Source organism: Vigna radiata, chromosome 8 (assembly GCF_000741045.1).
Source record: "Vigna radiata var. radiata cultivar VC1973A chromosome 8, Vradiata_ver6, whole genome shotgun sequence".
In the NCBI taxonomy this organism is placed as follows: Eukaryota; Viridiplantae; Streptophyta; class Magnoliopsida; order Fabales; family Fabaceae; genus Vigna; species Vigna radiata.
Window position 1 is genome coordinate 33,154,414 of NC_028358.1, and position 24,280 is coordinate 33,178,693.

At 35.6% G+C, this 24,280-nt stretch overlaps 1 protein-coding gene across 2 annotated transcripts in view; it reads left to right on the forward strand.

Moving 5' to 3' along the window:
- Positions 1-24,280, forward strand: part of LOC106771923 (protein CHROMATIN REMODELING 20) — a 37,091-nt gene that overhangs the window by 2,372 nt on the left and 10,439 nt on the right. The window contains exons 4-16 of one of the 2 annotated variants that reach the window (XM_014657977.2): positions 1,541-1,636; positions 1,712-1,804; positions 10,127-10,317; positions 10,392-10,632; positions 11,319-11,432; positions 13,947-14,030; positions 14,306-14,872; positions 15,293-15,624; positions 16,870-16,960; positions 17,039-17,254; positions 19,145-19,264; positions 21,570-21,736; positions 22,947-23,088. In XM_014657977.2, coding sequence (XP_014513463.1) covers positions 1,541-1,636; positions 1,712-1,804; positions 10,127-10,317; positions 10,392-10,632; positions 11,319-11,432; positions 13,947-14,030; positions 14,306-14,872; positions 15,293-15,624; positions 16,870-16,960; positions 17,039-17,254; positions 19,145-19,264; positions 21,570-21,736; positions 22,947-23,088 — 2,454 coding nt within the window. The remainder of the gene's footprint in view (positions 1-1,540; positions 1,637-1,711; positions 1,805-10,126; positions 10,318-10,391; positions 10,633-11,318; positions 11,433-13,946; positions 14,031-14,305; positions 14,873-15,292; positions 15,625-16,869; positions 16,961-17,038; positions 17,255-19,144; positions 19,265-21,569; positions 21,737-22,946; positions 23,089-24,280) is intronic. The other variant, XM_014657978.2, reaches the window with a different exon arrangement.

The window sequence follows — 24,280 nt, forward strand, 5'->3', positions numbered from 1 at the left end:
TTGATTTTTGTCAGCTGAGATTACTATCCAAGTGATTCTAAATATAGGAACAAGTACCACAACGTGGATGTGCTTTGTCAGGGTTACCTGTATTACATAATATTGCTGCTATTGGGGTTCATTGTGGCCTCTGACAGCTTCCTTTGTACCAATAGTGTTTCATTTTTGCATTGTGGGAGTTTCACCGCCATACCATAGCATATATCATGGAAAAATCCTGGCCACTTTTTCAAATATGTCACATTGAAACATTCCCACTTTATTCCAATTTTGTACAGGTTGTATATATATTTTGGGTTATTTTTATGATTTTTGGTTTATATCAGAAACAGTTTCTTGTTTCTAGTGTGATTTCCAGCAATCCCATGCCTGCAGGCATAGTTTCTTGTGAACCTACATTGTTTTTTGTCACATCAGTTTAGTTCAGTTTCTCCAACTCTTGTCTCTTCTAAGCAAAAAACAGTGAAGTTCTCGCTCTGAGAAATTTCTGTCCATTCTATTTAGTGCATAAGATTGAGTTTTGGCTGTGATAGAGTATATACAGTTCTCACATGTTTCATTGTAATATGTTATAGTCCTAATTAGTTAGTATTCTCTTAGGATGTAACAGTGGCTGCAACTGTCAGTCAGGGTCGTGCTGAACAAGCTCAAAGTAAATGAGAGTTTAAACTCCAAGTGTGTTTCGATGAGCGTTTTCAAAATTAGTTCTGAATGAGTTTGATTTTCATTAAAATTGAATTTGGAGTGATGTGATTTATGTATGTATGTTTTTATCCAACGTACCCTACATAAAGTTGCTTCAATGTAGAATCAATGTTAGATCCATAATCAATTTCTCAACATGAAATTAAACATGTGAAATTTATCTAAAATAATTTTTAAGTGATATGTTTTATTCGGGAGAACTCAACGGGAAATCAAACACACTAAGTCAGTGTATACAAAATCAACTTTATTTTCTCAAATGCTTTTTTAGATTCTCTTTGTCTCACTTTTTATGGTGTCCAGAGCTTTAGAAGCTTAATCAATTGTTTCTGATCTGACTCCAATTCACCTTTACCATCACTTGAGGTGCCAAATTCCTCTTTTACGCCACTGAGCAGATCCTGTGAATTCACAGCCTCCTTTGACATTGTGTCACATGCACAACATCTGGTGACCTATGCTACAAATTCATATTCTCTAGGGACTCCCATGATTCCAGCAACAGTTTGGTGCAATTCTCCTGTGCAATCTTTGAAAAAATTGATGACAGTAATTTTGTTTGGAGAAAACAAATTGAGCCTGTACATTACAAACGTTAAGAATTTATTGCAAATCTATATATTCCACCTTGATACCTCTCTCAAACCAATTTTGATACTGCCATCATAGTTATCATTCATGGCATTTTTTGAATCATACATTTCACAATACTTATGATTTGTGACATTTCAGTGCCATTGACTTGTATCATTAGATGACTCTGTATGATATCATACATGAATGAACACATACACTTTCATGTCAACAATGGAAGTTGTTGTAACATCTTTTTTAGGCTGCAGAGGCGCAAGAAGCTCTTGAAGAGGAGTCTCTTTCTAAAGTGGAGAGTGAAGTTAGACAAGAACTCAAGCAAAGTCTTCAGGGGGATGATGTTGGTTTTTCTCATTGCCCTGATTTTTTTATCTTTCTGTATCTTTTACTTATGATTTCTGTGTCTTGTCTGTAGTTGGAAACTGCTGTTGATAATGAGATGGCTACTTTTAAAGAAGAATGGGAAGCTGTTCTGGATGACCTTGAAACCGAAAGTGCCCACTTACTGGTTTGATTTTATCTTTGGTTTTCAGTACATATTCTGGTTTGTAACATTTGCTTTTTGATTTGTGCTGTTATCAATTTTTGTTAATATCAATACCTGCTAATCTGATGTCTTTGTTATTGATTTAAAACTTGCTATATATTTCTTTTTTTGCTATGATATTTAGAAAGTAAAATAACAACCCTCATAAATCTGTTCATACTGAACTTGATTTATGTATGTCTTGATTTGAAATTACCCAGATCACTGGTGACAGATCGAACTGTGAACTTAAACCTGCCATTTACTGATCTTTCATTCGAGCTGGGGGTGGGCTGGAGCTTGAGAGTTTTAAAAATGCTATTGACTACCTTGGCTTCATAGTTTTAAGTATAAAGTACCATGTTTTGAATGGGAGTATGAATAAGTTCAATGTTTTGGATGATTCAGCAATGTGGTATGATTAGTAACCTTTTTACCTATAGAAGTTTATGATTTAGATCTCAGCTTTTCTGGCTTGTAATTGATATTAATTGACATAATAATACATGCTGAAATTCATTTTTCTCCATAACGGCTTGTTGCTTCCTGCGGTTAATTGCAATGCAAGTCCTAATTGTGAAAATAGCATCTCTGATACGAGTTAAAAGAAGAAATGGAAGCAAACCACACGTTGAATTCCATGTCTGACTTTCCATGAGTAAAACTTTTGAACTCAGTGTTGTGTGCATACCTGTGAATACAAAATCTTTAAACTTCAAGCATGTGGGAGTATTCACAACTCATTTCTAAGGGGTGGAATTTACTAAGAATTTGAACTTAAATCTTTATATTGTTCAGTAGAGGATTGTACATTTCCTAGGAAGAAAGTATTCTTCGACCTATGGAGAAGATAATTTGAATCGTCCTTTTCAAAGTAATGATCAACTCCAAAGTCAACTTTCTTCACACCATATAAAAGCTCAAAATCGTCAAATACAATTGGGTGTTAAGTACATGGCCAATATATGTATCTTTAAACTACCATTGAATTCGTGATGACTAATAAAATTATACTTTAACTATCACAATCCTGATTTAGGTTTTATTAAACCTGAAGTATTTATATGTATGCCAACTGGATATTAAGCTCTGCGGAACTTTTTAATCACCCAAAAGGCTCCATTTATATCTGTAACGTTCATTCAAGTAGACTGTTGGAAATAGGAATGTTTTAGGGGATAAAAGCTTTTTTAGTGTTTATTTTAGGTAGCCTAGATACATATGTATGTAGCCACATTTAATGCATATGAATGAGTAGTGCAATGATGACTATGAAAATCAAAAGTGAATAGTGAATTCATAAACGCATGAGTTAATGTTTTTTCCATGAAGCTGCTTAACTCATCTCCAAACTTGTTTGAGTATGCTTGTGTTGTGTGGACTTGAAAACTCACAAGTTCAGTGACTATTATGAGTTTGGTCGATTCTTTTTTTGGATGTTGGTTTTGTGGTTTAGTCATGTCCTCCAACTTGATATATAACCGTGGAATACAATTGCAGCCACGAGGAGTAGAAAACACAGTCTTGAAAACCAGTTGTGTTGAATGCCATCAACAGTCAAACTATGCAGAATTGCATTGCAGAATGTGGATTTTGTGGCTTCTACAATTATTTCATGTGGAACTTTTAATATAAAAATGAAGAAGCAGTGTTATTCTGTCAAGTTAAGGTGCACTTGCGGCAATGGAAAGTAGGAAAGTGGTGGTGGGTCGGGTCATAATTAGGGTCTATGTGATATTTTCTCTTCTTACATTTGTCGGGCCTTAACTTAATTAGGGTTGCATCATAATGACATAGTATCTTATTTGAATCCAATATATTTTTCAGTACTAAACAAAAATAAAAAGAATGGATCAATAGTTTACTTGTTAGCCATGTATTATATATAATATATAATATAATAATTTGCAGAAGAAAAATAATATAATAATATTAAAATATAAAAATAATTAAAGCATACCATGTAAAGTATATAATACAATAACTAAATAAAAATTATAAACTAAATATATGATTGTAAAGGTAAAAATTAAAATATAATAAACTAAATAGTTTAGTGGTGTTCTACCTTCAATTTTGATTGTAATGTATTAACTGTATTGAGATATATTAGTTTACTATTTTTGCTTTATTATGAATTAAAATATTGAATTATTATTTTTTGTTGGTATTTTAATATTTTTTAAATCAAGTAGACTCTTATGATTTTATGGAACCTCCACAAGTTTATGTAAACTATATTGACAATCTTGGTGATCTTAATTATTCTCTTGTAAATTATTTTGCATTGATTAACTTCTTTGTAGTGCTCTTAAATAAAAGCAGTCCATTATAGTGTGTGGAAAACAAACTCAAGCACATTCAGGACAAAAAATTCTTTCTCAATTTCTCTCAGACTCAAGTTGGCGCCATGAGCAATTAGCAATTAGGTTATAATTGCCTTTTTATGTCTCTTCACTTGTGCTCTTGACATTGTGCCACTATGAACCATTAACTTATCACTTGTATTCAATTTTGGTTCACGTCCTTCCTCAGTCTCTATTACTTTTCATTCACCCTATTAAGAACATCTCCACCAGAAAATGCTTGAATAAAGTGGCAGTTGCTCGAAGCAACTTTCCACTGGATGAATGAGTTGACAGTATCTGTTAGGTTCCAATTCAAGAAACCTAAACCCACTCACGCTAGCACACACAAAACACACCATAACCTTCTGTATAACCTCTCGTAGTATTATTCACAACAAAGAATACAATATATGTGGATAACAAGAGAGCCTAATCTCCCCCTTACAGGAATGACCTGTACAAACTTCAATTCCCCAAAAGTCCCCTCTAACTGGACTACCAAACTTATTTATACTATCCTTACCCGCTCCTCTTAACTGCTCAGACAGTTAGGTTAACTAACTCTCTTCCTCCTTTCATACACACGTAACTTCCTAACATTACCCCCCTCCTCTTCAACAACCTTGTCTCCAAGGTTGAATTCAGGATATTGATCCTGAATAGTTGCCACATCTTCCCAGGTTGCGCCATCTCTGCCACCGTCTTGCCACTGGATTAGAACCTGCTGTATTACTTCTCCCCCTTGCTGTCTTTCCCTTTTCTCCAGAACTTTAATTGGCCAGAATGTTGGTCCTTCGGCTTGTAACTCTGTTGGTAGGTCCCTCTCAACTTTTTTCTCTCCCACCGCCTTCTTTAGTTGAGATACATGATAAACCGCATGTATCCTTGCTGTCTCAGGTAGCTGTAACCGATATGCTACCTGGCCTACCTTCTGCATCACCTGAAATGGCCCATAGTACCGTGCTGACAGTTTAGGGTGCAACCTAACTGGCATGGATGACTGCCTGTGGGGTCTAATTTTCAAGTAGACCCAGTCGCCTACTTTGATGTCCACCTCCCTCCACTTTCTGTTTGCCTGATTCACCATTAATTCCTGTGCTTTGTTTAAATGACATTTCAATTGTTTTAGTGCCTCATCCCTAGTCATTAGATCTTGGGCCACTGCTTCCACCGCTGTTTCTCCCGGCACGAACCTGCATAAAGACGGAGGAGGTCTACCATACACTATTTCAAATGGCGTGCATCTTGCAGCTCCTTGGTAACTAGTGTTGTACCAGTATTCAGCCCAAGGTAACATAGCATTCCGGCTTTTGGGTTGTTCAGAACAAAAGCATCTAAGATATCCCTCCACAATACGATTGACCACCTCTGTTTGCCCATCTGTTTCTGGGTGGTATGCCGTGCTCATCTTGAGCTGTGTCCCTTGCATCCTAAAGAGCTCCTTCCAGAATATGCTTAGGAAGAGAAGATCTCTATCACTCACCACCGAGACCGGAATCCCATGTAACCTTACAACTTCCTTGATGAACACTTCAGCCACCGTCATTGAATAAGGATGTTTAAGTGCCATAAAGTGAGATACTTACTCAACCGATCGACCACAACTAAGATGGCATCATAACCTTGGGATTTGGGTAATTTTACAATAAAATCCATGCTTATGTCCTCCCATACTGCCTGGGGTATGGGCAATGGTTGTAACAGCCCTTGGGGCAATGCAACCATATATTTATGCTGCTGGCATATCACACATCCCGCTACAAAGTCCGTGACATCTTTCTTCGTGCATACCCAGTATAGAGATTGGGCTATCCTCCTGTACGTGCGAAAAACTCCCGAGTGTCCTCCTGTGCTTGTCACATGAAACTCAGCCAATAATTTGGGGATCCAAACGGAGTTGGCTGATATCACTAACCTCCCTTTGTAATGTAGTCTATCATTCTCCAATGTGTAAGCTGCATGACAATTAGGATCTCTTTTGATGTCAGATGTTATTTTGCCCAACACTTCATCCCTTTCCACCTCTCGCAACACCTCCTGGAAATCCTGCCAGTAAGATTTAGAGACCACCCGCAACTCTGCTTCCTCCAAACCTCCTTCTCCTTTCCTGGACAAAGCGTCAGCTACTTTGTTGGAACTTCCCGTTTTGTACACGACTTCAAAGTCATAGCCCATTACTTTGGCTATCCAGTGTTGCTGGTTGTAAGTTGTAATTCTCTGCTCAAGTAGATATTTCAAACTGTGTTGGTCTGTATGGACCACAAACCTCCTTCCTAACAAGTAAGGTCTCCACTGCTGGATGGCTAGAACCAAAGCCATTAACTCTTTTTCATATATAGATTTATTCAAGGAACTCTCCGATAGTGCCTTGATGAAAAAAGCAATCGGTTTCTTGTTTTGGGTCAACACAGCCCCCACCCCTCCTCCTGAAACATCGCATTCCACATGGAACACCTGATTAAAGTCGGGCAAAGCCAAAACGGGTGTTGTTGTTATAGCCGTTTTTAACTCTGCCATCGCTCTCTTAGCCTGATTCGACCATACTAACTTGCCCTTCTTCAACAATTCTGTCAAGGGCTTGGCTAGCTTCCCATATCCCTACATAAACCTCCGGTAATACCCAGTTAAGCCTAAGAAACCCCTCAAAGCTTTAAGGTTTTTTGGTTCTTCCCACTCCACCACCGCTTTGATCTTGTCTTTATCCATCTCAACTCCCTCCTCTGAGATTTGATGTCCCGGGTATCGTATTTGCTTCTTCCCAAACTCACATTTTTTTTTATTCGCAACCGAACCCCCTTGTTCTAACACGCCCAACACCAGATTCACATGCCCAAGGTGCCCCTCCCAATTGACACTATAGATTAAGATATCGTCGAAAAAAACCAGTACGAACTTCTTCAAGTACTGTCGCAAGAGATCATTCATAGCGTTCTGGAACGTAGAAGGGGCATTGGTGAGGCCGAATGACATCACTAAAAACTCGTAGTGGCCTTGGTGCGTCCGGAAAGTTGTTTTATGCACATCCTCCTTCCCTATTCTGATCTGGTGATACCCTGCTTTGAGGTCGATTTTCGAAAAATACGCAGCTCCCCGCAGTTAATCAAGGAGCTCTTCAATTATTGGTATGGGAAACTTCCGGAACGGTGGCCCTGTTTAAAGCTCGATAATCAACACAGAACCGCCAGCTATGGTCCTTCTTCCTCACCAGAATAACTGGATTGGAAAATGGACTTTTACTGGGTCGGATTATACCCGCTTTTAGCATATCAGCCACTTGCCTCTCAATCTCTCCTTTTAAAAGATGTGGGTATCGGTAGGGGCGGACATTCACGGGATTCTCCCCTGTTTTTAATAGGATTCAGTGTTCCAGCTCACGGATCGGTGGCAGCCCCTGCATCTCTCGAAAAACCCGATCATGCGCCTGCAAGATGGCCTCCAATTCTGCCTTCTGTGCTTCAGTCACTTCAGTCGATCTTTCACCGTCCACCTCACATTCCACTTGGCCCAAATCCTAAATGACCACCCATGACTCAGCATCAGATATCTTTAATAGCGCCTGTGGTTCCACCAACTGTCTAGAAAGAGATGGGTCCCCCTGTATCAACACCCTTTTACCCTCCATGTTATACCCCATGGTCATTGTCCTCCAGTTTATCATCACTTCACCCAATTTAGCCAACCATTCAACCCTCAATATCACATATACTCCACCATGTTCAAATAAATGGAGTTTTTCTTTAACCTCTGCCTCCCCCATAACAATCGCAACATTCTCGCAACACCCCGTAGTCACTTTCCTATGTCCATCTCCCAAACTCACCGGGTAAGGCGCCGTATCGTTTATGGGCAGTCCCAACTCCTCCACTAACCTCTGGCTAACAAAATTGTGACTGGCCCCGTTGTCGATGAGGACCAACACCTCCTTGTCGCCAATCTTGCCTCTTAATTTCATCTTTCTTGGTTGGGTTAAGCCACCGGCAGAGCAAGCTGAAAGTTCCATTGGTTTGGTCTCTTGATTTGTTTCCTCGTCCACGCCGTCTTCCTCGTCCTCTGCCAGCAACAGTACTTGCAGACTCTTCTCCGAACAACAATGGCCTGGAGCAAACGGTCCCCCACAATGGAAGCATCGTCCCTCTTCCCTCCTTTTTTCAGATATTCCGGATAAGGTAAGTTACGCACCATTCTTCCTCTGTTATCGCCTTCTCTCGTCGTACTCCCCCTCACACTACTGGCCGTCGTCGGCCCTTCTCTCCTATTTGTCCCATTTCCCTCCGTTCCACCTGGTCGATTCACTGTATAGCGTTCGGGTTCACCTCGGACAATTGTCGCCATGACTCGCGTTCCCGTGTGGTTCGTTCTAAAGCCATTCCAAACCCCTCCTCGTACTCGAAACATTGCATCTTCCACATCACGCGCAATCCTCACCGCCACCATGAATTCTTGGAGATCTTGGATACGAACCTATCCCTTAACGTCTTCTCGCAGCCCTGCGAGAAAAAACCCCAACACTAAATCTTCTGGCAATCCCTGGGTTTGCCCCAGCAAAATTTCGAAATTCTTGACGTACTTCACCACTGTTCCATCTTGTCTTAGCGTTGCCAGCGGTTTATACACCGTCCCTCTGAAACCTCCTCCGAACCGATTCAACAACGCCATCTTTAGGCCGGGCCATGAGCGGTCCTTCGCTTTATCTTTCCAGACTTTAAACCAATAACTCGCACTACCTTCCATGCTGATATAAGCAAGCTCCACCTTGTCCTCCTCCGCTACCTTCTGGATGTCGAAGAAGCGTTCTGCACGATTAATCCAACTGTGCGGTTCAATTCCCTCAAACGCCGGTAAGTCCACCCATTTTCGCCAATTCTGCTGAATGCCCCCTTGATCACGTTTCTCCTGATTATCGTTCACTGAATTTCTGCTTCTGTCAGAACCTCCATCTTGATTGTTCGCTCCTCCTCCCTTGAGTCGTATCATCTGCTGCATATCCCGTCATATTGCAGCGGTTTCCGCCTTAATCCCTTCTACCGTAATTTCAAGATTCTCCAACCTTCCCTCCGTGTTGCTTGCCATTTCTGTCAACCCCTCTTTCAGTCTGGCAGGTCGGACTAAATGTTAGGTTCCAATTCAAGAAATCTAAACCCATTCACGCTAGCACACACAAAACACACACCAGAACCTTCTGTATAACCTCTCATAGTATTATTCACAGCAAAGAATCCAATATATGTGGATAACAAGAGAGCCTAATCTCCCCCTTTACAGGAATGACCTGTACAAACTTCAATTCCCTAAAAGTCCCCTCTAACTGGACTACCAAACTTATTTATACTATCCTTACCCGCTCCTCCTAACTGCTCAGACAGTTAGGCTAACTAACTCTCTTCCTCCTTTCATACACACGTAACTTCCTAACAGTATCTGTTATCTTAAAAATAATTTAAACTTGCTTCATTAAGCAACTGTTGTGTCTTAATAACAAAATAATATCTTGGGACATGGGAGAGAGAGAGACAGAGAGCAGTGATAGACAGAGAGTAAAAAGAATATAACATAATGAGTAGCTTGGAGTTCCTTCACATTTTTTCTATTAGAGCAAATTTGAGTATGAGTTACTTAAGAATGATATGGCACTGTTGAGATCTACATTTTTTACTTTTTTCAATGGGGGAAGCAACTCATGTGTGTTGCTCCCATTGAAGTTGCCCTAAGGTTGCTTGCATTTGAACTTTCTCAGATCCCACAATTGTCAAAGGTTTGTGTAATTGACCACCCTTTGTATGCTTGCATGTGTGCTTTTCTTTTCTCTTTCTTTTTGTTTCATTTGTAATGTGCTAGATTCTAACATTCCAAGTTGCTTATATTTTTGTTTGGATGTAGGAATTTTCTTGGAGTAAATTCTGCCTCTTTTGAAATGTACTTGTGTTTTTCTTCTATTGATTGATATGATATTATGCAGGAACAACTTGATGGGGCTGGCATTGAACTTCCCAGCCTTTTTAAGTTGATTGAAAAAGAAGCTCCCAATGTCTGCTCCACCGAAGCGTGGAAAAAGAGGAATCACTGGGTTGGCTCTGTTGCAACTTCAGATATTGCTGAGTCAATTGCTGATGCCGAGAAGCATCTACAAGTAAACAGACCTGTTAGAAGGTATGGTTCTTGTATGGTATTGTATCTGGAAACAATGAAATATGTCCTCTTATAGGTTTTGGGTGTTGATTCAGGCGACATGGTAAATTACTGGAAGAGGGTGCTAGTGGCTTTCTCCAAAAAAAACTTTGTGATGAAACCCAGGAACCAGTGAAAAATGAAACTGAGGGTGATTGGGATATGTTCAATAAAATAGTTTCTGATGGGAGCGGCATTGATGCTTCATTTGGCAGTAAGCACTGGGCTTCTGTTTATTTGGCCAGCACTCCACAGCAAGCAGCCTTGATGGGACTGAAATTTCCTGGAGTTGATGAGGTGGAAAATATACTTTTGATTGTGATTAATGCTATTGTTTTTTTATTGAACATATATGTCAACAAAATCAAAGGGGAAGAAGGTATAATCACTGGAGCTAGCTGATGTTAGTGATTTTTTAATTTATCGTTCATTTCCCCTTACACCCCGGAATTTAAGATCCCCTGAATTTGAATTCTTGATGATTTTGCAATATGTGTATATATATATATATATATATGTATGTATGTATGTATGTATATGGTGCTGTACAAATACTTATAAATAAATTTCAAGAAATGACTGGGGTAATACTAGCAATACTATTTTATCCAATGAAAGATTACATTAGCACTTCCTTGGATCTTATGTTTCATTGTAAACATCGTTTTAAGTTATACTCAGTTACTGTCCTAAACAATGTACAACTTTGCATGTGCTACCTTTGCTTTCCCTGCTACTAGTTTAAATTCTGTTTGTTAATGTTTAAATCCTGCGATTGGTGAATTTTTGCTTGATGATTCATGAATATTCTTTTGTCCTGATTGTACCGTTTTTAATCTATATGTAGAAAATTGGTTAAGATTTTTTGTATTTGGTCTGGCGTTTTTTTGTAACTTTTCATGAATTTATCGTTGGCCTTTACATTATTTAAAACATTATAGCAGCTGTTTCATAGAGCATTTTAATTACCTTTTTTTCTTTAGGTTGAGGAGATTGATGATGTTGATGGCAATTCTACGGATCCATTTATTGCAGCTGCCATTGCAAATGAAAGAGAACTAGATCTTTCTGATGAGCAAAGGAGACAATTTAAAAAGGTTAGTTAACAATTCATTATTTATTTATTGGGTAAAATGGGATGCTGGTCGCTGTAAATGTTTGATTTAGTATGTTTTGGGGTTAACTTATTTAGATGATATGATCTTTTTTCTTGTTAACCTCCTACCAGAGCTTTTAAAAAATATTTGTTTCCTGAAATTATGTTTTGGGCGAAATTTTTTAGTCTTTAAATTGAGCAAACATGTTATGTATGTTATCTTGGTATCAGAACCATGTTTGAATAATTTAAGAACTAACTAGTATAATTATGTAAATGAGAGATTAAATTGTAGTTGTAAATGCAGAATATTTTCAAGAACCAAAATGACTGTTTAATACTTCTTGTTCATCAGTAATAATTGATTCTGAAACTAAGATGTTTGTTTTACAAGACTTTTCTATTTTCCTTTATTTGTTGCAAAGTGGGATTCGTTTCCATTGTACCTAATATATTACTAATCATATATTTGGATGAAAAGGTTTTAATTCTTAATATAAAGAAATATTAAAATATCAATAAATTACATAATCAGTCAATGTTCTTATTTCATAGTAAAGCTAGCAAATTATAATATCTAAATTCATTACATTCAGAAGTTGAAGGAGCAAAACCATTGTATTATTTAGTTTATTATATTTTTAATTGTTATATCATATATTATGCTTTATTTAGTTATTATTCTTACATGTTATGATAGTATTTATTTGTTTTTAATACCATTGTACTCTTTATTATTCATCTTCTTTAATTTGTAATATTTTTTAATAATTATATAGTTAATAACGGTTCTTGATCAACAAGTGTTCACGTGTTTTATTGGTCCAGTAACCCGACCAGAAATTTTGGACTCAGATAAGATTTTAGTTGTGCCACAATAAACCAAAAAAAGAGTAAAACACACCCTAACCTAGTTAGGACCCGACCCACTAGTTCTCTGTTAGCCAGTGCCGCAAGTGAAGTTTTCCTAACAGAGATTGCCTTTTGGAGTGGTTTGCGGCGTGGCTCAACGCGATCTTTAAAAGCGTAGCTGTGCTGTTGTACTCCACACCTCCACAATGTTGCCATTGACATCTATGGAACAGATTAGGAAGAACCATGAAAACAACACAGAATGGAGACCCAAATGGAAAGAGCTGAACTGAACTCACAGTACTGCCTCTGAATTTGGGATTTTACATGAGTTTGAGTAAGTATGCTTTAGTCCACGTGAGCATAGTCAAAGCCAAATTTGAAAACGAGTTAATTCGTTTCATGGATCTAAGAACGTAACCTTATAGTTTACTACTTGGCTCATGATTTTTATAACAATGCATCTGTATAATTTTGTGTATTTGAAAAGCAGAAAAATTGAACTCTGGTAATTGACTTAGATGTCACGTTCTTGTTTAACTTTATTTATTTTTTCTTTTCTTAAATTGTTTTGTGAATAATTCAATTTGAGATTTTATTAGTGAATTTAGACTCTTTACTTTTGTTTTTTGGTTGTCTTGAGTTCTTTTGAACTTGGTACTTAATGAACAGCCTTTTTCTTCTTAATATTTCCAATTTGGAATAAACTCATTATTGGTTGATTCTGTATAAATTTTTGCTTTTTAATTTATTCTGGCCTGTTTCAGGTAAGTAATTGTGGTTCCATTTTTTAACATTACTATTACTTATTACAATCTTTAATTCTCTGCTTTCTTAATATAGTTGCCTATGATTAAAGTGCCTATTCTTGTCCTTGTTTCATGTCCTCCTTGTTCTCAAAATTATCTTCACGGAATGAGCCTATGACTCAGTTATTGAATTATTGATTTCATGCAATAGAGGCACTATGACAATAGAGGTACAGAGTGACAATGTGATGCAAAAGTATTTGAATAGTGGTCTTTTTTCGAGTGGCAATGCTAGAGTAATAAATTTCAATATCCATATTTTTACCCTCCTCCTTTTCATAATGCTGAAAACACTAAATAAGACACTATTTTCCTCCCATTACTGTGACCAGCACCTAGCCATCTCTTTCAGTATTTTTCAGTGTTGATACTCACATTCCCTTATTTTCTATGTTCTGAACTCTGAAAGGCCTTTGTTCTGAATTGAGTATTTTTTAAGCATTTATGTGTGTTTATTACAAATTATAATATATGCAATTCTTTTGTCTGTTCTGAACTCTTAATCTTGTTTTATTGGGTTTGGTGTCAGGTGCTATGCTCTGCTATGTGTGATTGATAACTATGATATGATTATATGATTGCCAAATTGGCATTCATTCTTGCGGCCATATCTTAATTGTCAAACTAGTTTGACATCTGGCCTTTAGAATAATTATGCTTAATCTAAACAGATGAATACAAACACAAACTGATATGTTAACATATAGCAAACTGGTGTATTATACATCAATGCATGTAGGGGTATTCCATGTTAATCCATGTTATGCATATCTATATATTTTCTTCTTCATGATGATATATTCTTGCCTGTGTTTAGGAAGTTGATTATTTTTTTGGCACACTTTCTTTTACAGGTCAAAGAAGAAGATGATGCAATTGTTGATAAAAAACTTCAAATCCGTTTGAAACATAGGAGGCATAAAAAGATAAGTAAACAGGTGAGTTTTTATAACTTCATTCTCCTTTTTTTACTTGAAACTGTTTGACACCATTTCTATCTATTTTTATTATGGATGCAATTTTTGAGATTTTCAATGTAAATGGATGGGTCTTTTTTGGTATAATTTACTGAAATTAATGATTTTATGTATGGGATAAGTAAAATGTTTATGTATTCATAATTGACTGTTGGCATTGTTAATGATTTTGAATTGATTTGGTTCTATTCCTTTGCCATTCTTATATCTTGAAACTAATTCGGATTATAATTCAGCGAGAAATGAGCACACCTATCCTGTTGACAGACAGCCCTACACAAAAGCCTTCATATGCTGATCATTTAGACCTTGATACAAAAGAAGGAACTAATGATAATGGGAAAATAGTCTCTGACAATGGCAATGATACATGTGTTCTTATCAAGACTGATAATATTAAAGGTTTGGATGCCAGTCATCATCTTGACAAAAAAAAGCTTACAAGTAGTGATGGTTTGTCAGATCCACCCAAATCCTCAGGGGACGGAGTTATTGAACAGAGAGGAATCAAACGTGCAAGCGTTGGTGAGCTTGATGCTGAAAATAAAAAATCTCGGCTTGTTGTTATTGATAGTGATGATGAAGCAGGGGTCACTAAGGAGAAATTAGATTGCAATACTCAAGACGTCAAAGATGAATTAGGTAACAATGGTACTGGTTCTCTTCCTTCAGAGTGTCTGGATGAAAAATTTTTGTGCACCGTTTGTGATAAAGTCGCTCTTGAAGTGCATCCACACCCTCTCTTGAAAGTAATTACTTGTGGAGATTGCAACCGCTTATTAAAAGAAAAGGCACATGAAAAGGTACTAGTCTAAATCTACTAATGTTTTGCTTTGAAATTGTAATAGATTTCTGACTGATCTTTGGTGCAGAATTGCCTATTCCTATTTTAATATCAGTAAAACAGACTGTAATGTTAATAATATTCAGTAACAGTTTTTTTTTTTCAGTTGGAAGCCATATGGTTTTGGTCACCCCATTTGTGGCAAGTATCTATTTTTATTGTGCTATTTGGTAAACAATTCTGTCGTTGTTTGCTTTGGAGGACGTAAGAGCTATTCTTTTAAGCAACCTGAATAAATCCTGTTGTTCAAATTAATGTGCTTCATTAAATATTAACATGTGGCATTTCCCTCACCAATCTCTGCAGCATCTCAATCTGTAGTTAATATTTCTATATCCTTACAGGATACTCACTCAATTTTAATGCTTACTTGTCACAGGATCTGGGACAGGATTGTTCGGAGGGTTACTGTACATGGTGTGGAGGAAACAGTGGATTAGTTAGTTGTAAATTGTGCAATATTTTATTCTGCACCAAGTGTTTAAAGAAGAATATTGGTGTAGAATTGGTTTCTGAAACTCAGGCCACTAGCTGGCATTGTTGTTGTTGTCATCCAAATCTTTTGCAAAGACTGTCCTTGCAACTAGAGAAAGCTGTGGGGTCTGCTCGTATAGTAGTTTCTAGTTCTAGTAGTGATTCAGATGATTCAGACGATTCAGATGAATCAGACGATTCAGATTATTCAGATGCTAAGATTAATGTTACAATGAGGTGAGTCATTGTTGCAGCTTAATTATTTGACTGCACTTGCTATGGATTGATTATATTCATGAATATGAAATTATATGACGAGCTTTTATTCTGATATTGCTGATTGTCTTTTTGTGCTGCATAAGACTTCACTTCCTCCAGCGTCGCAGCTCATACACATATTTTTATTATTATTCTTACTAACAGTTGATAATTTATATTATAGACTCAGGAGTTAGTGGTATTCACTAAAGTTTAATGATTCTTACATCTGTACATACATTTTTCTTTTGACCATTCTTGTATTAATGGTTTCTTACGATGATTAAGGCAATGAAGGTGGGTTGAAAAATATTTAACTATTTTGTTTTCTGGAATGTATGTCTCACTTGGAAAATTTGTTTGATGGCTTATATGGGTTTCTGTGGAATATTATTATTTTCATTGTTGTTTCATCTTGGATATTCTGTCATTCCTTCTAACTATTCATGTGTCTGTTAGAGACTTAAGCATAAGAGAAGAGCCCATTTGAAAGACTTGTCCATTAGATGGGGAAATCTCATGACTTAAAATACCATATTAAGTTTTTTTATTCTATTCAATATGGGATTCCTAATGTTGCCCCCCTACTTTGAGAGAGCATTCTCATGTTGGTTTTCACTCAGTAAAATTTATAGATAGTGAAAATATAGAATAGACTAAACTATTCTTATTCCATTTTTTTCAATCTGACTACAAGTAGAGTGTTTATAGTGTGTAATACAGAGTGCTAGCTCTAACAGACTGAAAGTTGTTGTGACTCTGTTGTTATCAACTCAGAAGTTGTCTTAATTAACTGAGGTGTGCAAAGATACCTGCAAGTTGTCATACTAACATTAAAGCCTATACACTATATTCACTATAACTTATCAACACTCACCCAATGGTAGTCATTTTTCACTTGACTGCTCCTGTCACATCAGTATTCAATATTGCTCCTTAATCCGACTTTTAGATAGCAATTCATAGTCCACCTTTTAATGAAATAGGCAATTGTTGAGACTGTAGTACAAGAGCAGAACCCTAGGTGGTAGAGCCTCATGGTTTAAGTACCACATTAAGTTATTCATTCTATTAAATGTAAGACTCCTAAAAGTCTCATTTGATATGAAATCATATGGATACATTTTTTATGGGTGCTATTCTAACTTTATACTAGTTATTGACAGCAGTCTCCCTGTTTTAATTGCCGAGATGTTCATTATCAGATCTTATATTTTTTTACAGCTCCAAGCGAAGACCCAAAAAGAAGATTCGTAGAATACTTGATGATGCTGAATTAGGAGAAGAGACAAAAAGGAAAATAGCAATTGAAAAGGTGAGTTTTGTGAATTTTGTTTTGTCGAGAACTTGTTTTGCTAGGCCAAATTGTTCATTATCATCCTCACTTTTATAGGAACGTCAGGAACGCCTGAAGTCTTTGAGAGGACAGTTTTCTGTTTCGTCAATTGAGATGAGCCCTGACGGATGTAATGGGAATTTATCAGAAGGTGCAAGTGTTGAAGTTCTTGGTGATGCTCTAGCAGGTTACATTGTGAATGTTGTGAGGGAAAAAGGTGAAGAAGCTGTTAGAATTCCTCCTAGCATTTCAGCTAAACTGAAGGCGCATCAGGTATTATATTTTTTATGGATTGATTCTCTGGATACAAATTCTCATTTTTTTTTTAAATTTCCATTTACCTAGTTCTTTCTCTGTATTAATTTTGATTTATTTATTTTGGGACAATGAACCTTATTAGGATTCAATTTAGTTCATACTAAGTATGCTTGTTTTGTTTGAGCTTTCGACTGTTATTTGCATACTGCCTAGCCATGGAAGCAAGGGAAAAATATTAAGTGTATGTTTCATGTCAGTTTTGTACTTCTGGATGTACTTGAAGAGTTGAGAGAAGCTAAAAAGTCTTATTTCACTTAGAAAATCTAATACAACTTACTATTGGATTTATAGGAGATAGTAGTTCTGAAAAGTGAAAGGGCGGGAAGCCCCTAACAAAACCCTAAAAGTAAAAACCCTTACCTAAATATTAACAATAATAAAGACATTACATTTCAACACTCCCACTTAAGATGGAGCATATAGATCACATTCACCAAGCTTGGAACATATAGATTGAATTCTAGGCTTCCTTAGAGATTTGGTCAGAATGTTTGCTAGTTATTCATTAGAATTGACAAACTCCGTAACAAGATCCTTTGACAACAATTTTTCTCTTATAAAATGACAATCAATCTCTAAGTATTTTGTTCTTTAATGAAACACTAGATTGGAGACAATGTGAAAGGTGGCTTGATTGTCACAGTACAACTTTGTCTGTTCATTTTCACAAAATTTCAACTCTTGAAGCAGTTGTCTAATCCACACAAGTTGCGTGTAGTTAGAGCCATAGATCGATACTCAACTTCAGCATTGGATCGATCAACAATACTTTTGTTTATTACTTTTCCAAGATACAAGTACTTCCCTTTTACATATCTGAGAATGCTTCCCTTGTCCTCATACAACAATCCATGTCCTGGGTTCCCTTTTACATATCTGAGAATGCGAATCATTGCATTCCAATGATCAGCATGTGGATTTTGCATAAATTGACTCAACTCCCATAAGATAAGAAAGATCGGGTCTTATTATAGTAAGATAGAGGAGTTTTCCAACGAGTCTTCTATATCTTTTTGGGTCTAAGAAAAGTTCACCTTGGTCTCTCATTAACTTTTGATTTGAGTCCATAGGACTATCAATGGGCTTACAATTTGTTAGGCTTGTTTCCTCCAAAATATCAAAGAGCATATTTTCTTTGTGAAATGATTACACCTTTTTTTGATTGTGCCACTTCAATACCAAGAAAGTATTTTAGCCGACTAAGATCTTTGGTTCGAAAGTGGTTGATCAAATGATTCTTTAATTTAGCAATTTTAGTGATGTCATTTCTAGGGCGGGAAGCCCCTAACAAAACCCTAGAAGTAAAAACCCTCACATAAATATTAATAATAATAAAGACATTACATTTGAACTGTTATGGCAACTTTTTTGTTTGGTGTTCTAATTGGAGGATTTTAGGATAGTCTGAACACCTGTTTGGACTTTTAACTTATTATCAGCACCATGCCAAGCAATTATAATCAGACAACATGAATTCCGTACATATTGGATAGTTGGTGTGTCTTCATTTGCTACCAACCGTAAATATGCAGGAAAACTTATTTTTCAGGAAATATTTTTTTTTTTATATCTCTCATGATCTTGTAAAAATGGGCATTATTTCTTAAAAGTAACCAAACCAAAGGGGCGCAAAATGTTGTTTAATTGCTAAACAAGCAAAGTGGGGATACCATAGCAGTAAAGAGTATGAATAAGTCATACTTTTCACCAGTCTTAGGTTTACCATTTCTTCATTTGCATTTTAATTCTCATTTATTGAAGCATCTTTGAAGTTATTACATGGAGTTTGTTGGTCTCTTTTAGATTTATTATTTTTCTATAATATAATTTGTTGCTCATTTGCAGATATCTGGAATAAGATTCATGTGGGAAAATATCATACAGTCAATCAGAAAAGTGAAGTCTGGGGATAAAGGTCTTGGATGTATTTTAGCTCATACCATGGGCCTTGGTAAAACATTTCAGGTATTTTGCTAAATATGGAAATTTACTACATATATATAATGGAAAAGTGAAGTATTTTTTGTTGAAAATAAATGTGAGATCAAGGTTTTTCCTGTGAAACTGTAATTTTTTTAGTACTTGGTACATATTTTTTCTTCTTTCGATCACTTTTAAGAAATTTTCATCATCTACTATAATATGTGATCATGGTAATCTGTTCTTTTCCGAATTGATGTTTAAATCAAATTGAACAAATATTAACCAACAATGTGAATCTGTTCGTGTCTTTTACAGGATATTTGGTCTTCAATTAACTATTATTCTTACTTTTTATCCCTGTTACTGTTTCTATATTTATAATTGTAGTATCATGCTTCTTTTTTTTTTCTTTTTTTGTCTGGTTCTGTTTCTTCTTGTTAAGCCAGAGAAATCTTGTTCTAATTTTGTGCATTCAATACATACTCAGAGCAGTGGGTGATATATAGGAATATATCAAAATACTCCTCCTGTATATTTTGCTGTATGGCAGCAAGCTTCACAACATGGTGGATTAAGGATCATTTACCTCCAACACAGGGATATATACCCAGTGAGAGATTAGGGTGTGAGAGAAGTTAAAAAAAAAAAATTAAGAAATACAATTTAATCCAATCCATTCCATAAGAATCTTTCTATTAACAATCTTTTCATGGATGAATTTCCAATCCATCCAAAATAATAATAATAATACCTTAGGTTTTACATGTAAGTAACAAATATCTAAGTATTAATAAATGTAGTTAAATTACTTATAGTTTTTTCTATAAGCCCTTCTTAGGTTCTACATACAAATAACAGGTTTCTAGTTGCGAAAACTAATAGAAGTAGTTATAGCTTTAATTAATATTTTCGCAAATTTAAATTTTATTTTAAAGATAGACATAAATTTAAGAGTTAAATATGTTTTTGATCTTTAAACTTAGATGTGAAATTGGAATTTGTTCCAACGTTAACTTTTTTTTTTGTGTGTTAGACGTATTCCTGTCTGAAATTTGACTTGGAATGTGTCAAAATGATGTAAACAGCTTAAATGTCAGCCTAAAACATGGTTTATAACATAACTAAAAGTGACTTAAATCCATCAACCATCTTTGGATTCTGAACTAGCCTATTTTTCTTTTGAACCACGTTTTTTCAAGACAAAAATTGAACTTTAATGGGACATGCTTTAAGTAAATTTAGTAGTGTTTATAATGGCAATAGGAAGGTAATCAATATTTATATTGTATTATTTTTAATAGCAACAACATTGGAGTAGGAACAAGGCTATCTGTTGTATAATAATGCACATAAGTGAGAAGTTACATGGCATCTGCATGCATTTATAACATATTAGGAAGTGGGTTTAAGCTTAATTCATCTATATAAAACTGACTTGTAAGGTAAGGATTGCTTTTGCTTAAATACTATAAATTGACTTCATCTCAAATCGATGTGAGATTTCTAACATATCCCCTCACGATGTCTTGTGCGTGAAATTAGATATTTGCGAATGGTCTAGTAATGATGTGATAGCAAGTTGCACGATAGGCCCAATATACTTCGTTAGGATATGCTTTGATACATATTAGGAAATATGTTTAAGTTTAATCTATCTTTATAAAACTGGCTTGTATAATGAGAGTTGTTTTCATTTATATGTTATAAATTGATTTTATCTCTACTCGATGTAAGATATCAAACATTTTAACTATCATAATTGAACTTTGTGCCATATGGTAGAGCTTAGAGGCAGGACAAAAAATAAATGAGAGGGAAAGGGAAAGCAGGGATGGAGAAGTATAGGAGTGTTCGTGATGTATAAATATGAATAAGAAATAGCAGTTAGAGTTTTTTGGCTGTTTGGTTGCTGCCTATTAAATAAGGCGGGGCAATTGTATTTTGGGGTGGATGACAATGCACAGGTCTTTGTTCTATCTGGTTCTCTCATCTTCCCCTCTATCCTCTCTATTCTGTCTTTGGCCTCTCACTGATCTAGAGTTGGAGACTTTTGTAATAAATAATCATTTTTGTCACCTCCGTCAGGTCTTAGCAGCTATTTTCAGAGGACAAGACTCATTCTTTTATTTGCTTTTCCTACTATTTTAACTGCCTCTTGTTTAGTTTACAAAACTGCCATTATTATGAAGGAATCTACTTACTATTCAAAGAATAGAACGATATTTAATTACAGTTTTCTGCATTATTTTCATGTTGTGAATAATTTTTTCAACATTTTGGATACCATCTCCTTTCTTTTCCTGTTTGATGGTTTTGGCCTGATGACTGACTGTGTTGAACCTTTTAGGTCATAGCTTTTTTGTACACTGCAATGCGATGTGTTGATCTGGGGTTAAGAACTGCACTTATAGTCACACCTGTTAACGTGCTACATAATTGGCGGCAAGAGTTCATTAAGTGGAGACCTTCTGAGTTAAAGCCACTCAGAGTCTTTATGCTGGAAGATGTACCAAGGTTTGCTTATTATTTTGTTGACATTGTTATGCTATTCACTAGAGTTAAAACATGTAGCAGCATATTCACATTGAAGTTAAAATAGGTTTTACGTGTACTTTCTTCTTGATCAAAGAATCTTTCAATTTAGCATTTATTTCTTGAAAATTTGAAGTACCTGTTGAGTGTATGTTCAATTTGTATGTCTTGTAACTTTGAGTGTTGTATACAAAACTTTTGGATTTTCAAGTCAAGGGATATTGTATGATCTTATTATATTTGCATTTTGCTCCGGTGTTTTATTTTCTTTCTATTATCCTCCTTTTTTCTTACAGTCTATCTCTTGAATCTTAATTCATGGTTTTTATGATTTAATCAAAGTATATTAATCTTTTTACCATTTCATGAGATTATTTATCACAATTAGACACTGATAAGTACTCTTCTATTGCTAAATTCAATAAAAAGAAAAATGAAAGACGGGTGAGCTATTGACCTGTTGATGGCACCTAGGTGGAAGGGATGGAGAATATGCTGGTAACTAACTGTCTGCATATGTGTCAATGTAGGTGTGGGATTATCTGTTATTGAACAGTTAGGGGATTTACTGTAATGGATATATGGTGGAAAATTGGTTGCTTAGAAATGGGGGTTAAGACCTGGCAGGATCCAGGTCCCTTGTTTTTTCTTTATAATGATTTTTATTTTTCTATCGTTTTCCTGTTCTACGGGTTTTTGGATTGTAATGGGAACAGTCATTTAACTAGTGAATGTGGAGGATTCAAAATAGCTGAGCCGATGTTAAACTAGTAATTAAATCATCTTTAAAGTTTTAATAAGTAATATTAAATAGGAATAACATCATATTTATTAGTATGACATAAAAAAATTAAATTTCACTTATAGATGTTGTTTGTCTTAAGTCATAATTCAAATGTTATAACATAATGTTTAAGAAAACACAATAATATATTCATTAATATCTACAATGAAAAAGCTTAATTAATATAATTGATAAAGACATCAATTATCACATAATTAGGGTACAATAATGTGTTTTTGAATTGTTAAAGATGTTTCTCCCCCGGTGAACCGGTTTTGCAAATGTGCCTATTAGACACCAAAGAACCTGTAACAACAACAGTTTGATTGCAATTCCACGTGGCTATTCCCCCCTTCAATTTTTCCATGCTTTCAACACAAAATTCTTATTATATTTTTATTTTCTCAGGGATAGAAGGGCGGAATTGCTTAAAAAATGGAGAGCTAAAGGTGGTGTCTTTTTGATTGGTTATAGTGCTTTCCGAAATTTGTCTTTTGGGAAGCATGTGAAAGATCGGAACATGGCCAGAGAAATTTGCCATGCTTTGCAGGTAAGTTTATTTGTTGGTAATCAGTTTATTTATGCTTCATAGTTACATAATTATGCATTATATCAACTTGATTTTACTTGGGAAAAAGTATTTGAAATTTATGATGTTCGAGTGAAAGTGAACATGTGATTATGCATAATCTTCTTGTTAGCACTCGTATTATTAGTGCCTTAAGTATAATAGCTAATAAAGGACTAATGACTTTGTGAATGTTTAGATATTAACTACATTAATATATTTGACGAACATTCCAACATGTTATTAAATATACGCCAGTGCATCTAAGATTCATTTGCTTTTATTCTTTTTGAATAAAATGTGTTTTCTATTTTAAATTCAGAATGTATACAAAATTTCATGACAATTAAATTAATTTCTTGTAGAACAAGCAATTAATAGCTCACAAAATATCTAACCTTTTCAAAGAATATACACCCTGAACTAATTGAAAACATCGACTATTTTCTGTTAACTAAAATGTAATTCAGATTTTTTGTCTACCCTGTTTTGAGTGAACATATAATTTAGGGACAAAGGTTGATTAATTGTTAAATCCCCAATAGTTAACTAAAGTGATACATAAACTTTAGCTTAAAACTAAAGTGAGGTTATAAACTATTTAGCATGGTTGGAGAGAAAACACAACTACATAAATTAGCCCAAACGTTGGATGACTGCTGGAGAGACCAATGAGCACTGTCTTGGAAGGATAGTGCATCTGCAAGAGACAACCAGAAACACAAAACATAGACAATCACTTCTGAAACTTCAAGCAGCTTGGACTGAAGAACAGTGCAGAATGAACTGTTGGCGTGTGAGTAGTTTCTTGTGAACAAAATTGAAGACCTACAATTCTGATATCAGTGGCTTTTTCTATTTTCTATTTGGAAAAGTGAAATATGCTGGCAGTAGCAGAAGAAATTTCCAGCAGCGAAGGTTATGGATTTCTTGCTAGAAAAAGGGCTGAAATAGTGGAAAGATGTGTCCGCATTTCACCAGAAGGATGCTGGAGATGGTATATGTAGGTTGCACGTTGAAATTGTTGCTTAAATTTCAAGGTCCTGAAGATCTACACCTTCTGGTTTTATTTGTGGGTGGTGAATTGTGGACTGGGTAAAGTCAAGCTGATATGGCAGCCACAGCACAGAGGACAAGAATGCAGAAAATTAACTCTGGGTGAAATCAGGACATT